This window comes from Salvia splendens, chromosome 20 (genome assembly GCF_004379255.2).
Source record: "Salvia splendens isolate huo1 chromosome 20, SspV2, whole genome shotgun sequence".
NCBI classification, from domain to species: domain Eukaryota; kingdom Viridiplantae; phylum Streptophyta; class Magnoliopsida; order Lamiales; family Lamiaceae; genus Salvia; species Salvia splendens.
Genome location: NC_056051.1, coordinates 15,362,776 through 15,377,721, shown reverse-complemented (window position 1 = coordinate 15,377,721; position 14,946 = coordinate 15,362,776). Strand labels below are relative to the sequence as shown.

The 14,946-nt window shown below is 35.1% G+C and overlaps 1 protein-coding gene across 1 annotated transcript; it reads right to left on the bottom strand.

The window, feature by feature from the left end:
* Positions 1-11,077: 11,077 nt before the first annotated feature.
* Positions 11,078-12,336, bottom strand: LOC121781540. The gene is made up of 3 exons (XM_042179266.1): positions 11,701-12,336; positions 11,428-11,619; positions 11,078-11,323 (listed from the first exon to the last, which is right to left on the bottom strand). The coding sequence occupies exons 1-3, from the start codon at positions 12,334-12,336 to the stop codon at positions 11,078-11,080; spliced, it is 1,074 nt and encodes a 357-aa protein (XP_042035200.1).
* Positions 12,337-14,946: the final 2,610 nt, after the last annotated feature.

The window sequence follows — 14,946 nt, the reverse complement described above, 5'->3', positions numbered from 1 at the left end:
AAGTGAATTATAAGCTAACAAATGGCATATATTTTCTAAAGTATATGTCACATTTTCTATTTTAGAAAGGTACTCGTACGTCGATATATAAAAATATATTTTCTCTATCCTCTTTATATATAAAATATTCCACAAAATCTATGAGACATCTTTAAAAATCTTATGTCTCACCAAGTGTGACATCTATTATAAGACTGAGCAAGTATAAAAACATATTCAATAAACATCTACAAAACATTAGATATAGATGTAACTTATACTACAGATATTTGTATAGGGCTGTGATAAAATGCAAACTATAAATATTGTACAAACTCTAAACTATGATCTAGACCATTAAAAAATGTGTTGGCATTATGTTGACAATTTTTGTTGTTGTTATTTTGTCATCTGATGACATTTTCTAACAATCCATTATAATTAGAGTTTGTATGATATTTAAAGTTTGCATTTAATTACATCTTTGTTCGTATATACAATGACTCTTCATATAACAATTATCGTCATTTTTATTAACTATGTGAGTGTGTAATAGATTGCTGTTAATAAGAAGTTGATCTTTATCCATCAAGTGGTGGGAAACAGCCTCAACAAGAAGATGAGGATGGTTGGAATTGGAATTCTTGGGCCGAGATTGTGGATAGTTCATCTACACAACCCATAAGATGGAATAGAAATCCAAGGCTGAACGCAAGATGAGAATAAAACTAGGCTGTTTGGTTCATCCCGAAACAACGGTCCCACTAATTAACACCATTTTATTATTTACATTCTATGAAATCAATGGACCATTTGATATTGGACTTAGGGAATTAATTGGCTGGGCTGAATTAATTGAGAGGGTCGTATCATTTTTGAAGGCCCAAAGTGTGCGTGGCCCATACTTACCTAGGATTGATTGATTGCTGCCGTGTGGCAACTCCACGAGGATTGCGTTTGATGGCCGTTGAATTTAGCGTTAAGCTTGTTTCTAAGTTAAAGTTGATGCGCTCTTTTTAGCACTACAACTACTTGCAAGTATACAAGGAATAAATAATATAGCTAAAAGTCAGTACCGGGATATCGAACACATGGAATATAATTGCAAGTGGCTATCATGTTCTAAGCGTCATATACTATCTATAGAAACAAGAGTTTTGGGTTGGATTAAGTAACTAGGCAGAATAAATAACAAAGCGTACAAATAAACAAAGTAAATCAGGAAAAGAGGGGAATTCTTAGGATAGAGCTTTCACAATTGTGGTTTACACAAAACACATTTATGATACCCTAGCACAGTTCATACTTCACTAGAACAAGTCACGTAAATATTGTCATGTTGCACAAAGTATATCACAAACACTAGGGGAGTCAATCCTAGATTTGTAACTCCTAAAAGTTCTTAAGACTCCTAATGTTCTCGCTCTCAACTATAGTGTCGTTTTAAGGGAAGCTAATTGTAACGTCAACTAAGCTCTTCTAACTCGCAAACTTCCTCTCACGATTATGTTGCAAGCCAATAGATCATCACAGAATGTGTCACTCAAACGTGAAGCAATAACACTTAGAATAGAAGCGAAGTAATGAACAAAACAGATGCCAAAAACTGGAATTATATAGACTAATAAAAGTTACTAACACATCCCAAGAATTCCTATAGTTTAGCTACTCATAGACAAATGGCAAAATCTACAAATTAAAATACAAAACATAAAGAAAAAACAAACAAAACCCATGATGAATTGTTGTGCGATCTTTAGTCTTCTCTTGCCTTACTCCAATCTCCAAGAATGGTGGATGGAATGATAGATGAAGGATTAGGGTTGGAGGAGGAGCCTTGGGGGCTCCCCAATTTTGGAGGTTATGAATGTGTGCCAAGAAATGGTGAATATTATGAATTAGATTAAGGGGTATATCTAGGCTCGATAATGATTTAAACTTGGTAAAAGTACCTCCAAGTAATAACAAATATGGAATTTTTGTGCCTCATAGGTTAACGGAAAAGATTGGATCACAAGGTAATGTCTTCTTTCCTTCTTTAAATTTCCGTCTAAACTCTGCACTTGACAACTTTATGCGACCTTCATTGAATGGCCATAACTTTCTCCAAAGAACTCCGATTGAGATGATAAAGTACCAAGAGAAGCTCTTTCGAATACAAAGAGAATAACATGTGAACGCCCTGATCGATTTTCAGAATCAATGGAAAAATGAGTTGAACAGAGGTTGTTGTGCGCGACCGGGCCCAGCGGGCCGCTGGACAGCTCCAGAGCTCTCTGTACTCGTTCAACGACCGCTGGTGTCACGACCGCCCTATAGGGTATAATAAATGTGGCGATCGCGACTTAAACAGACTTAAATATAACAAGGAAAATAGGCTAGGGTTTCATCTAAAAGGTTTGACCAACATATTAAATGAGTAATTAAGTATAAAACAAGATGAAGACTCGGGTTTAAATAATGAGTTGGGCCGGAAATTAATATTCAAGGAAAGATTAAGAGTTTGACATTATCCAACAAGACTTTAAAAATCCAATAACCGAACAAATTCAAGTTCAAGCCCAATAGCTAATAAGTAAAAGAAATATCGCAGCGGAAACGACAAGAGAAAGAGTGAAGTCATGTGTGAAGACACGACGACACTCGGAGTTTCAAGACAATATTATCAATTTGTTTAGTTTGCTCAACACCGCCAACCGCTCGTCGCCGCTCAACCTGCACATAAGGAGAACACATGCAGGGCTGAGTACTTATAAAAATACTCAGTGGACTTATGTCGAAAACATTTTCATAAAAAAATTGTTATTTATCATGCCATACGTAAGTAACCATCGGGGTTTAGCTTTAGAAAGGCCGAGGCACTCAAAATCATTTTCCATTGTAAAAGTCGACTGATCAGTCATTTTCCCATAGACGTTAGCCATATCTGCCAGTACATGACAAGGAATGCGGCGCAAACCAGGTCACTAGACCGGCCAGCCCGTACGCTAGCACACGATCTACCATAGGTGTACACTAATCCAAGTAGGGTTTGCGGCCCTACGAGGATCCGAATTCAATTTAAATAATGTGGCAAAAGCCCACATCAGATAGGGACGTTAAAACAAATCACGGCATGATAAACATAGTGATTTCCATTGATAAAGTAATTAGGACATGGTCCGTAGTTAAAGATAGCCCACCTCGACCGTTTAGACCTTAAGTACTTCTTTCCCTTTGTTATCACGCTTCGTGCACGAGTTATCACCTTTGGTAATAACATGTATCACCAATCAGTCACAAATATTGACTCATAATTATGCATGTCCCCACGATTTTTCTTTATCCCCATCGACAAAAGGAAACACGCCATAGCATACATCCTTGAATAACACATCACTTCATCATAGAGTGGTTCTTAAGCATTTATATAAATCATGTATATCATTTCACATAACAACATAGTTGCTTTTGTAAAGATAGAAATCTGACAGCACTGCGACATCATTTTGTAAAAATCATTAAATATTCACACGACTTCCGTTGGGGCTAAAATTTTACCACACTGCAGTAGACTCATCAAATAACTTCCAGTTTAAAAATCACGTCAAAATAACCTTTTTAGTTCGGTCAAATTGAAAGCGTAACCTACTGGTCGGGAAAACATTTTCGGGCAGAACTGCGCAGTTAAATTCAAAAATTCACCAAAAGTTCATCTTTCGTCCAAATAGGTTGAAATTCATACACAACACAGAAGACACCATGGAGTTTACTCAGAAAAAAGAATCGGACAAAAAGGAGTTCATTTGGTCGGTTAAAAACGCGTCGGAACCTACTATCCGAACTCATAGTTTTTCATGTTTCAAAATTTTAATTAGGGTTCTATCCCCATTCATTCAAACACAACCTTTTCATGCTTCTAACACACACATGCTTAAAAGAGCCTTCACACTCATGGTTGCATATAATCACACATCATTCACCAATGATTTATTTAGACTTCAGGAAATTGCATTCAAAATGCATACACACATACAAACACAAGTTTCCCCATCGATTAAACCCTTAGATTTGAAATCCCTACACTCACTAGATGCATGAGGGAAACAAAAGAAAGTTGGGATGGAGAGGATGAAGAATAGAGGTTTGATTGTAGCTTCTTTGATTAAAACGATCGGTAGAACAAATATAAATCCCGATTCTTCAACAACCTCTTGGCAAGAATGGAAGAGTGGAGTAGAAGAACAAGTGGAGAGGATTGGAGAGGGAGATGGGCGTGTGGAGGGAGAGAGAGACGTGAGTTTTGGGGGCTAGGTTTAGGTTTTGGGTTTAGTCTTCCCTTCTATTTATAGGATTAGAATAGGCTCTCAAATAATTAGGAAGATTTGGAGAATTAATTGCATGAATATTTGAAAGAGATTAGGGGAGATTTGGGGGAGGGAATTAACGTGAATTTGGGCAGGAGTAAGGTGAGATTTTCAAAAATCATGGCTAATTAATTAGCCTATGATTTTATTTGGTATTTCACGGAGTAGAATAAAATAATACGGAGCAGAAAAATTAATAACAAATCCTCCCACAATATGGAAATAGGCGTCTGATTTTAGCCCCTCCCACAAGGAAAATTTTCCAAATCTGTAATGGAATAAAGTAGGCAAGATTGGCTAGAATATTTATTATTTATTCATGGAAAGAAATAAGTAAGGAATCAATTATATAATAATTAATTCCTCATCTCCCAAAAAATTAGGAGATTTCGAAAATCTCCATGGACAAGTCATAGGGGTCGAAATTTCCATGGAGGAAATAAAGAATAATTGGCTTTGGATTTAATTTGAATAATTATCCCAAGCAATTAATTAAATCTAGGAAAAATAGAATTCCTCTCCAACAATTAATAGTGGTCGAAAATTCTAAATAAAAAGGCAAGATGAAAATTGATGATTCTATTTAAATCTCACTCCCCGAAATAAAATATAATTTACGGCAATATATTTCATTCCGCATCAATTAATTAAGGCCACGTCATCAATCAATGAATTTGACTCGGTCAAATCAAAATTAGGTCACCAACGCAAATACATAACAATTCGTCATTTAATTGCGGCAATCAAAGTAATTAATGCAAACGTCTTAGGGTTCGAAAAGTGGGGCGTTACAACTGACATGGGTCCAGTGGGCCACTGGGTTGTGCTTTTCTCCAAACTTTCATAATAGACCTTTTGATGCCTTTTTTCTACTCTATTTTGCACATTTCTCACAAAACACGTTAAAATACCAAAATAGATAAAAAAAATGCAAATAATGGACATGTAATGCAACTTTGACACTCAAAACAGACCAAATAATAGCTTTAAAAACAGTGCAAAATCCAAGCGTATCAAAAGTACACTCCACTCCTCACCGCCTCTCACTATGTAATGTTCTCTCTCTTAGGATATTTCTCTCTGCATTCTCTCTAGAATCTTCTCTCTCTTCTCTGATCCTCACCAATCTTCTTCTCCGGTCACTCTTCCTCATGTTCCAGTGAGTGTTGAGTGTTGATCCTTCAACTTCTTTGTTGATTGATAGGTTTGTTCGACATCGAATAGTTGAGTTCTAGATCCGTTCAATTTGGGTGAAGATCTTCAGGCGGGTTCTTGTGATCTGAGAGATATGTGACTTCTTGAGTCTCATGCTGTGATTCCGAGGTGTTGTGGTGATTTCGTGTTCCAGTCAGCAGGTGCAAAGTAGTAATTGGTGGATCCCTAGGCTTTGGGGTTCGATTTGTCTCACTATGCTCCCTTATGACTCCGAGGTGATGTGTGATTTCTTGTTCCAGTTAGCAGGTGCGAAGTAGCAATCGGTGGATCCCTAGGGTTTGGGGTTTCGATTGGTCTCATTATGCTCCCTTGTAACTAGTTGGTGAAGATAGAGTTCTTTGGCCTTATGAAGTTGCATGTGCAACCTGAGGTCCCGTGACTATGTTCTTTCTTGTTTTACTAGTATAGATTCTAATGGATCTGGTTCATGTTGTTTTTGAGTATTCTACTTATGAATAGGTAGTTACAAGAGATCGTGGCTTGGAGTCAGAACCGACAATGGTTCCGACTAGTGCTAGGGTTTCTTAGCTTGTCTTAGACTAGTAGATTGTATCTTGTTCTTATCTTTGATTATATATTCTTGGTCTGTGTCTTGGGAGATTTACCATCTCTGATTTGCAGTGTAATTAAAAATGTCTCATAATTAGTGAATTCTGAATGGGTCTGATCCCTGCAAATTCTGTTAGTAGTTAATTATATCAACCTTGATGATATTTGAAAAATACACTAGTATTGTTTTGGTTTAAAAAATTATTACATTCATTTGCTGAAAATAACCAGGTAAACAAACAAATATTATCCATATAGTATTTAATGAAATGAAATGAAATTCGGCAAATATACCGGTATCTGTGAATTGAATATGGAAGTAAAATCTAATCTATTATTCACTATAATTGAACACGGACTCACATATAGATAAAATAAGGGGAACATAGCGCCGACTAATGTGAAGATTGACTTAAACACCGCACGATCATTCCTTTGACGTTTTCGTTGAGCTTAATTTAATTTTGTTGGGAGATTAATTGATCAAGACAAATTTCTATTAATTATTTTCTAAACTATTTGCTTAATTTAATATAATAATACATTTTCCTGTTATAAGAGTAGATGATTGATTGATATTATGAGAAGCCTTTCACTGAATTTGGCCTTTCAATTAAGGACTTTATTAATCATAAACTAATGTAAAACAAGATCATTGACCAATATTATTTAAAAAAATCGTATGTGCAGGAGGATGTTGGTGAGTGATAGCACATATGTATAATTGTTTTTGTTAACTCTACTATTAATTGAAGAGAGAGTTTAAATTTAATTTAAATCAAGTATTGGATAAATACGAATCTTTAATCTATCAGAATCTATTATTACTGATGATGAATATATGATGGATAATTGGATATGGAATATATATGTCTCATACATACCAAACAAATGTTTTAAGTTTTAACTTTTATGTGCTTGCAAATAAAAATTAAGCAATATCCTATTATGGTGTCGATTCATGAACTTAGTAATGAAATTACAAAATTTATTCAACATTGAGAATGAACATATCCAAATGGGACACGTAACAATCATCGAATATTACAATTCTATAATCTAAAGTTATAAAATTTGATGAAAGAAATGTGAATAATCCAAAGGGGTGGTATGGGTCGACGTGGCCACATTCTGCTCTTCATGTTTAAATCACATGTTTCTGCTCTCTCCGTGACATCACTATATTTTTATATTTTTTCCCAATTAATTTTTTGAAATCATGCGCCGAAAATGAAAAATGTTTTAACGAAATCGAACACAAATATGAAATATATAATCACAACCCCACTTCTATTATAAACGAATGGATCATGATATTTTACAAATTATACCGACCATTAAATTAAAGGATGAGAGATAGAAATTATAAATACATATAGTAATTGTCGATAAAAATAGTAAGAAATTTTTTGAATAAAGATATAGTTTATAATTAAATTTAATAATGATATAGTATATAACGATACTATCATAGTTCACAGAATACTTTTTGGATCAATTATACAAATATTTATTTTTTAAATAATACCCATCGTCCCCCAAATATTGTTCCACTTTGTCCCGGCACATGTTTTAAAAAATGTAATGAAAAGTGAGTTGAAAAAGTTAGTACAATATGAGTCATAGTTTTATATATTAGTTTTATAATAAAATGCGAGTAGGAATGAGTTAGTAGAATATGAGGCCCACCACCAAAAATGATAAAAAGTTAAATGAGATAAATTTTGTGGGACAGACGTAAAAGGAAAAATAAGACAAACTTTCAGGGACAGGGGGAGTAATAGTTTTAAAGAATATCCTATTTGGTATAAGGAATAAAGTGTAAAATATATTTTGTAAATAATAAGAAAGAAAGAAAATGTAAGAAAAATTCTAATGAAGAGATTTGATGGAAGAAAGAATCTAATGAAGAGATTTGATGGAAGAGAGAACTATGAAGTTAACTATGATATGAATTTAAACTTTCCCATTCTCTTCGTGTTTAAATAAATTTAATTGGTAATGAATTACGCATTTATAACTAAATAAAGTTTAATTTAATAATAATAATAATAATAATAATAATAATAATAATAATAATAATAATAACAATAATAATGAAGGGACAAAAAGATATGAGAGTAACGAGATTCATGTATAATGGGAAGAAATATTCTATAAGAATAAAGGATATCATTTATGCACTATGATATATGGTTCAGAAATGTTCTTATATAACATTGATTTAAATTCAAAAATAAAGTGCTTCCCTAACAGGCAGGGACGGAACCAGAAATACAAATTAGCCGGTGCTGAAATTTAATATATATTAGAATTATTTAATTCGATTTTTTGTTCCATAGATTTTAAAATCAACCACACCAAAAATTAATACTCCCTCCGTCTACGAAAAATAGCCTCATTTGTGAACGACACGAGTTTTAATAAAAAGTCTGGTAAAGTAAGATATATGAAAGAGAAAATAGATAAAGTAGGAGAGAGAAAGAGAAAAAGTAAGAAAAAGAAAACATATGAATAAAGTACTATAAGCAAAGTTTTCGTTTATAGAATGAGACTACTTTTCGTGGACACCTAAAATGACAAAATTAGACTATTTTTCGTAGAAATAAAGATTTTGTCTTAAATATAGAAAACAAGCATCATGAATGTTGAGAATCAAAAATTAAGTTTAGTGAGGTATTAGATCGAAATTCATTTACAAAAAGATGTACTTATTAGAATAAAAACTAGTTTAGATGTTGTAATTTTGTTATTGGTTTTTAGTTTGATGTTATGTATTTCGAATAGTAAGTTATTCGACTGTTTTGTTAAATTCCATTGTATATATAATTTAGGTGAATCCAATTGAATATAATAAGGCATTAATTAAATAAAGTCATTTAAGTGTTTAAACCAAATTCAGTAATTAATCTCAATAACCAAATTCGTTTATTATTAATCAAAAGTCAAATCCCATTTTAAGCAAAGGCCCAATGGATAAAAACCTAGCCGTATCTTCTTCCTCCCTCTGGTAAAAGCTACACCCATGTGCATTTTTAATGCAATGCAGTTTGTTCTTTCTCTAATATCAAAACACGACAAAAATTTAAGACTTTCATTGATATTAATGGGTCCGGCGCCGGCCAAGCCCCCGCTGAAGCGGTGGCAACGCTATCTCCGTCCCTGCTAACAGGGCTTTGATATAAATTAATAAACTAAATAAGTTGTATGTTTGATTTTATTTATCTTTCATGCTATATAAAAAAAATCACCGCGAACACTGCGATATACTCCCTCCGTCCCCGAATAAGAGTCGCTAATTTCCTTTTCGGGATGTCCCCCAATAAGAGTCACTCTTCCCACTTACCATTTTTGGACATCAAAATTACCCTCTATTTTTACCAAATTTTACATAAAATGCCATTATTTACACTTAAAAAAAAAGAAAATAGAAAGTGCTAACCCTAGTCTACTCTCACTCTCGATTTCAACTCTCTCACTCCCGACTCTCTCCCTCTCTCACTCCCGTAAACATCTCTCTCATTACTCCTCTTTCTCTCTGCCTCACTCCGCCTCCCTCCGCCTCCCTCCGAAACGATGGACACCCCTGAATCACCCGCCGGACTGGGTTGATGACGACGCAAATAGGTCGTCGGTCCGTGGTTCACGGTGTTCCACCGTTCATAGGCGACGACGGTTGTGAAGGGCCGACACCTCCCGATTTGGTGTTTGACGGATCTGAAACCGAAGATCCGTTGGACGCTATGGATGGATCTGAAACTCAGCCTCCGTCTGAGGGCTTCTACGTTCCTGACAGTGAATCTCCGTCCCCATTAATCGACGGATCTGAAACCGAAGATCCGGCTAAGGGTTTCGACGGATCTGAAACCGAAGCCCCCTTTGATTGGCCGGACTTCAAGCCGCCTTCAGGCTATGTTAATCTGGGGGAAAGCGAAGCACCTCTGTTCGGTTTGGATGACATCGGGGAAGGCATAGATGGAGCAATGCAGCCGGCGGTGGAGCCAAACAGGGAGTACACCGACAATGAAAAAGCTATGCTCTTGATCATGTTTCCTTGCATGAAGGATATCTTCTGATTTGTGAGTTTTTTTCTAATTCAGAGCCACCCCCTTTTAGGGTTTGGAGGCTTTTGACATTAGGGAAAATGTAGCCTATTTCTGATGTACTCCATGTTTATATGAATTACTTCATGTTTATGTGCATTGCTCCATGTATGAGGCTGTGGGAATTGCTCCTGATTGTTTATGCGATATTGGTGAATGTGTATGTGATATTGAGGATGTGGGAATTGTTCCTCACTGTTTATGTGATATTGGTCCTTGAGGATGTAATATTGAGGCCGTGGGTATTGTCCTGACTGTGTATATGATATTGATCCATGTTTATGTGATATTGAGGCAGGGAGAATTGTTGATGATTGTGTATGTGCAATCTGATGTTGTTTATACACCCTGTGATGAAGCTTTTCTGAGGGGATGCTTAGCCACCCTGTGTCAGGTTTGGAGGCTGTGTTAGTGTCTTCTGTTGCTCCTAGGCCTTGTGTTGTTGTCCATATGCCCTGTGATGAAGCTTTTCTGCATACTTTACCCAGCCACCCCTGTGTTAGGTTTGGAGGCTGTTGTAAGTGTAATGTGTTGCTCCCTAGGCCTTGTGTTGACTGCCTTATGCCCTGTGATGAAGTTTTTCTGAGGGAAATGAAAAGAGCCACCCCCTATGAAGGGTTTGGAGGCTGATTAGAAGTGATAATACCCAAAAATATGCACTGATTAGTTTGTAGTTTGTACATTGATGATGTTTATACAAAATGCAGCCTATTTAGCTTAGTAAGCCACCCCCTATGAAGGGTTTGGAGGCTGATGCCATGTGATGACACTTCTCTGATGGCATTAACAAAAAATGCAGTCTATTCACAAAAAATAGAGTTTTACATCTTAAACACCAACATATGTTGGTGCTTATACTGTAAACTCCAGTCCCTAAACTTATGTCTAGTACCCTAAAGCATGGTTAAGCCGCCCTATGTCATATGAGTCCCCAGTGTTGTTTTCAGGCAGCTTTAGATACTCCAAGCTCTCTCTCACCAATCCTTCTTCAACCTGAAGTTGTAAAGGCAACCCCTCTGTTCTTTCCAACCTGTTCTTGTTCATATGAGGGATCTTATAATCATTCTTCCCATGCACTTGTAATATTGCTGTCAAACAGCTTTGCAAAGTGATGAAAACTCTATTCAGGGTCTGTGGTGAGAGTTCTTCAAATGAGGTTAAACACATTCCTAAGCAAATCACCAACACTTGTGGCCATCTTGTCATCTTGTAGTGACTGTATTGCCCTGAAATACCCGAGGGTCTAACACATTTGTGTCTGGGGAGTTGGGTGGTTGGCTAATTAGATGGAATTCAAATCCATCAGTACTTGCAAGTGCCTCAAATTGATGATCAGCTGCTCTAAGGTGAGGTTTGGCATTATCTTGCTGTATGAAAATCTTCTTGCTTGCATTGGCTGGCCATTTGGCTTTGATTGATGGTATAATCTGGCAACAAACTGTGTATGTGACTATGTGATGACATGAATATGATGTCTGATAGCTTTATTGGCATAAAAAGTGGCATACCTGGTTTATGAGACAAGCTGTCATGACTTCCTTGGTAATTGACTGAATTGGCTTTGTCTCCATTGTCCCTTTTGGCCTGTTCTTTGAACTTCTTTGGGCTGGTATCTGTTCTGTGAATGGAAATAACCCTATTTTACCATCGAATATGATGTCTCCATCAGGCCCACATAGTGGCCTACTCACAGCAGCCATGAACATCACTTTAGTGATGAATCTCTTGGACTTACAGGACCTGTATGGCACATCTTCATCCGGCAACAGGTAGTATCTATCTGATGTCTTTGTCATGTAGAACCATTTCTCGTCAATATGGACAATGTTGTGCATTGAATGGTAAAGAAGTTTACCTTCAGCGAGTGTTGGCTGAATATGAGAAAGACACCATTTTATCCTTGCAATTTTGTTGGTTTCAGTAAGTGTAGGCTTGATAGCACTTGTATGAGGTTTCAATTGATTCCTCTTAAGAAATCTACCAATTGTTGTCTTGCTTACTTCCATCTTAGAAGCAACCTTCCTTATGGTTGATCTCTCAAGCATGGACAGGTTTCTAAACTTGTCTTCATCTAACATGAGTTTGTCTTTGTGTTGATAACCTTTTACTTTGCCTTGCATCATGACAGGTTCCCCTCTGTCCATCCTGCTGCTTACTGATGTGCCATATTCTCTCTGCTGTCCTTTTGTGGATGTTGAATTTATTGGCAGCCTCTGCACAAGAACCTCTTGGCAGCACTCCAGCACTACTTCGCTGTAGAATAAACTGTGCAATGAGGTTTTTTTGTTGGCTAGTCAAGGCTAATGTAGGCCGATGCCATCCGGACTGCCCCTGCCACTGCCCCCTGCTGCTCCTGATCAGGGTCCAACACTTGGACCACCTCATTCTCCATTACCCAGTGATGAAAATTTTCTGAGGGTATACTACAAAACCAATAGATTTTCCTTTTTTTTTTTGTTTTGGTTGGTGGAAGTAAATGAAGAGTAGAAGTGAATGTATTTATAGGAGTGGTGAACAATTTGAATGTCCTTGTACATTTTCCCTCCTTACTTGTAAGAATTCCCTCCACTAAATTAAATTGGCATTCCCTCTCAATTTTTGGCAGGAGACTGAAATAGGAAACGTGCCCTATCTATACACAATTGCAGCTTTAATTTTGCATTTATAGTGCAACTTGCACTTTTTTTTCATTCAATTTTGTGTAAGGTAGTAAACATGGTTTCAATTGAGGTCCCACATTGTTAATGAATTTAGTTAATGACTACACAATTAAATTGAAAATTTAATTTAATTGCATTGTTTAAATTGAAACATTAAATTAAAATTAAACATTGAATTTGATTCAATTACATTTATTACACCAAAAGTCAAAGTGGTCCCACATTCCACTACCTACCTCCATTTACTACACCAACCATTCAAACACTTCCTTAAAACCCGTGCCGAGTCAAACAACGACTCCAAATGGGGGACGGAGGGAGTAGTATTTGTATTTAATGTGTGAATATATAATTGACCTTGTTGATTTGATGGATTCCATGCTTGACTATATTTGGTGTTGGGGAATAGGTGATAAAAATCAGGAGGATCAGAAATTATTGGACGAGGCCATATTCTAAATCTTTCATCATGTTGGTGAAATGAATACATATGCTACCTAATTTGATTTTTTTCTCAGACCTATGTATTTAGCTGCAGATTTTCTCTGCTACATGTTTGGTTCATTGGATATGAGCACAATGTATCTTGTTACTATCAAATGTTGTTTTTTATTTGCTTTCTAAATTGGAAGTTTATTCTACTTGCCATTATTTCCACACTATTATATTTGCCATTATTTCAACACTATTTTCATATTCTTAATATTATATTATAGTTAATATCTCAAGCATACACATACTCTTCTCCACCTCTCAGTTTCTTCTCCACTTTCTCTTCTACATGGGTTTTATAAAAAATTAAAAACTAGTGTTATAAACTTAGTTTAATAATAATATACGAGTAAAATAAGTTAGTGAAATATGAAAAATACTTACTATTAATAATAAAAAAATGAGAAAGTAAACAATAAACAGGGGATGAACCAAAATGACAAAAATATACAAAACATAAAGGACAGATGGAGTATATATTGCCGGGTTGAGCTATAATTTTGACAATGGAACCTCAAGGTACTGTTGATAATTATGGAATATTTTTTGGTATCAGCATTACCGAAAGTAGTTAAAGCATTGGCAATGAGAACCTCGCGAGATGAGTAATGAGAATTATAGAATAAGTGATAAAAATTAGAGATAAATATTGTAATGTAGACAGAAATAACAATGCATCAGAAGGACTCGCAGTGTGATATAGTGATAGTAGTAGCACTGCCAGAACTACTATTAATGATAATAAACCTTATACTCCATCAGTTAAAAATGAAACGTTTTCTAAAATGTAAACAATGCAATTTCTACATTTTCATTTCTCTTACTTTATTCTCTTTTATTAACTTACAAAACAATACTACGTAAAATCTTCTACCAAAAAATAAATATTTTGTATTTAATGAGACATATATAATGAGAAGGACAGAGTAATATTAATTTGATAGTTTTTATACCCATCTTAAAAAAACACTACGATGTTGCATATTTATTCGATCAGTTATGCAACATATATTTTTCAAAATAATCAATTTTTACTTGTTGCATATTTTTCAAAATAATCAATTTTTACAATAAGTATAATGAGTAGCGATGATTCTTTTATCATATTTAAATGTCCATCAAAACATTCTAAAATGTGAATTATGGTGTGAAAGAAAATTAAAAATGTAAAATAGAAATATAAATAAACGGGTGAAATAGAATTAAAAATTTATAAAACATAGAGTGTATATATGGTAAAAGAGAATTGAAAATGTAAAATAAAAATATAAATTGTAGGGTTGCATCTTAAACTAAATGGTGATAGGAGAAGTGACCATATATACGGGTGTAGTTGTCAATACCCTTCTTCAAACCCTTCAAGAAGAATTTTGGAGGGGCTGGACTTCTTTTGATAAGGTTGGACTTGTCCAATATCGAACTGACCCAAATTTAAAGTCCAAATATATGACTGGAATAATCATTTTTTTAATTTCAGTCCAAATATATTGTCGGGTCAATTAGATTTAACACATAATCGGTAACCTATTTCTGATATCATGATAGAAGTTTATAGAATTCCATCATAAAACCAATTGATAATAGGAGAAGTGACAATAAGTT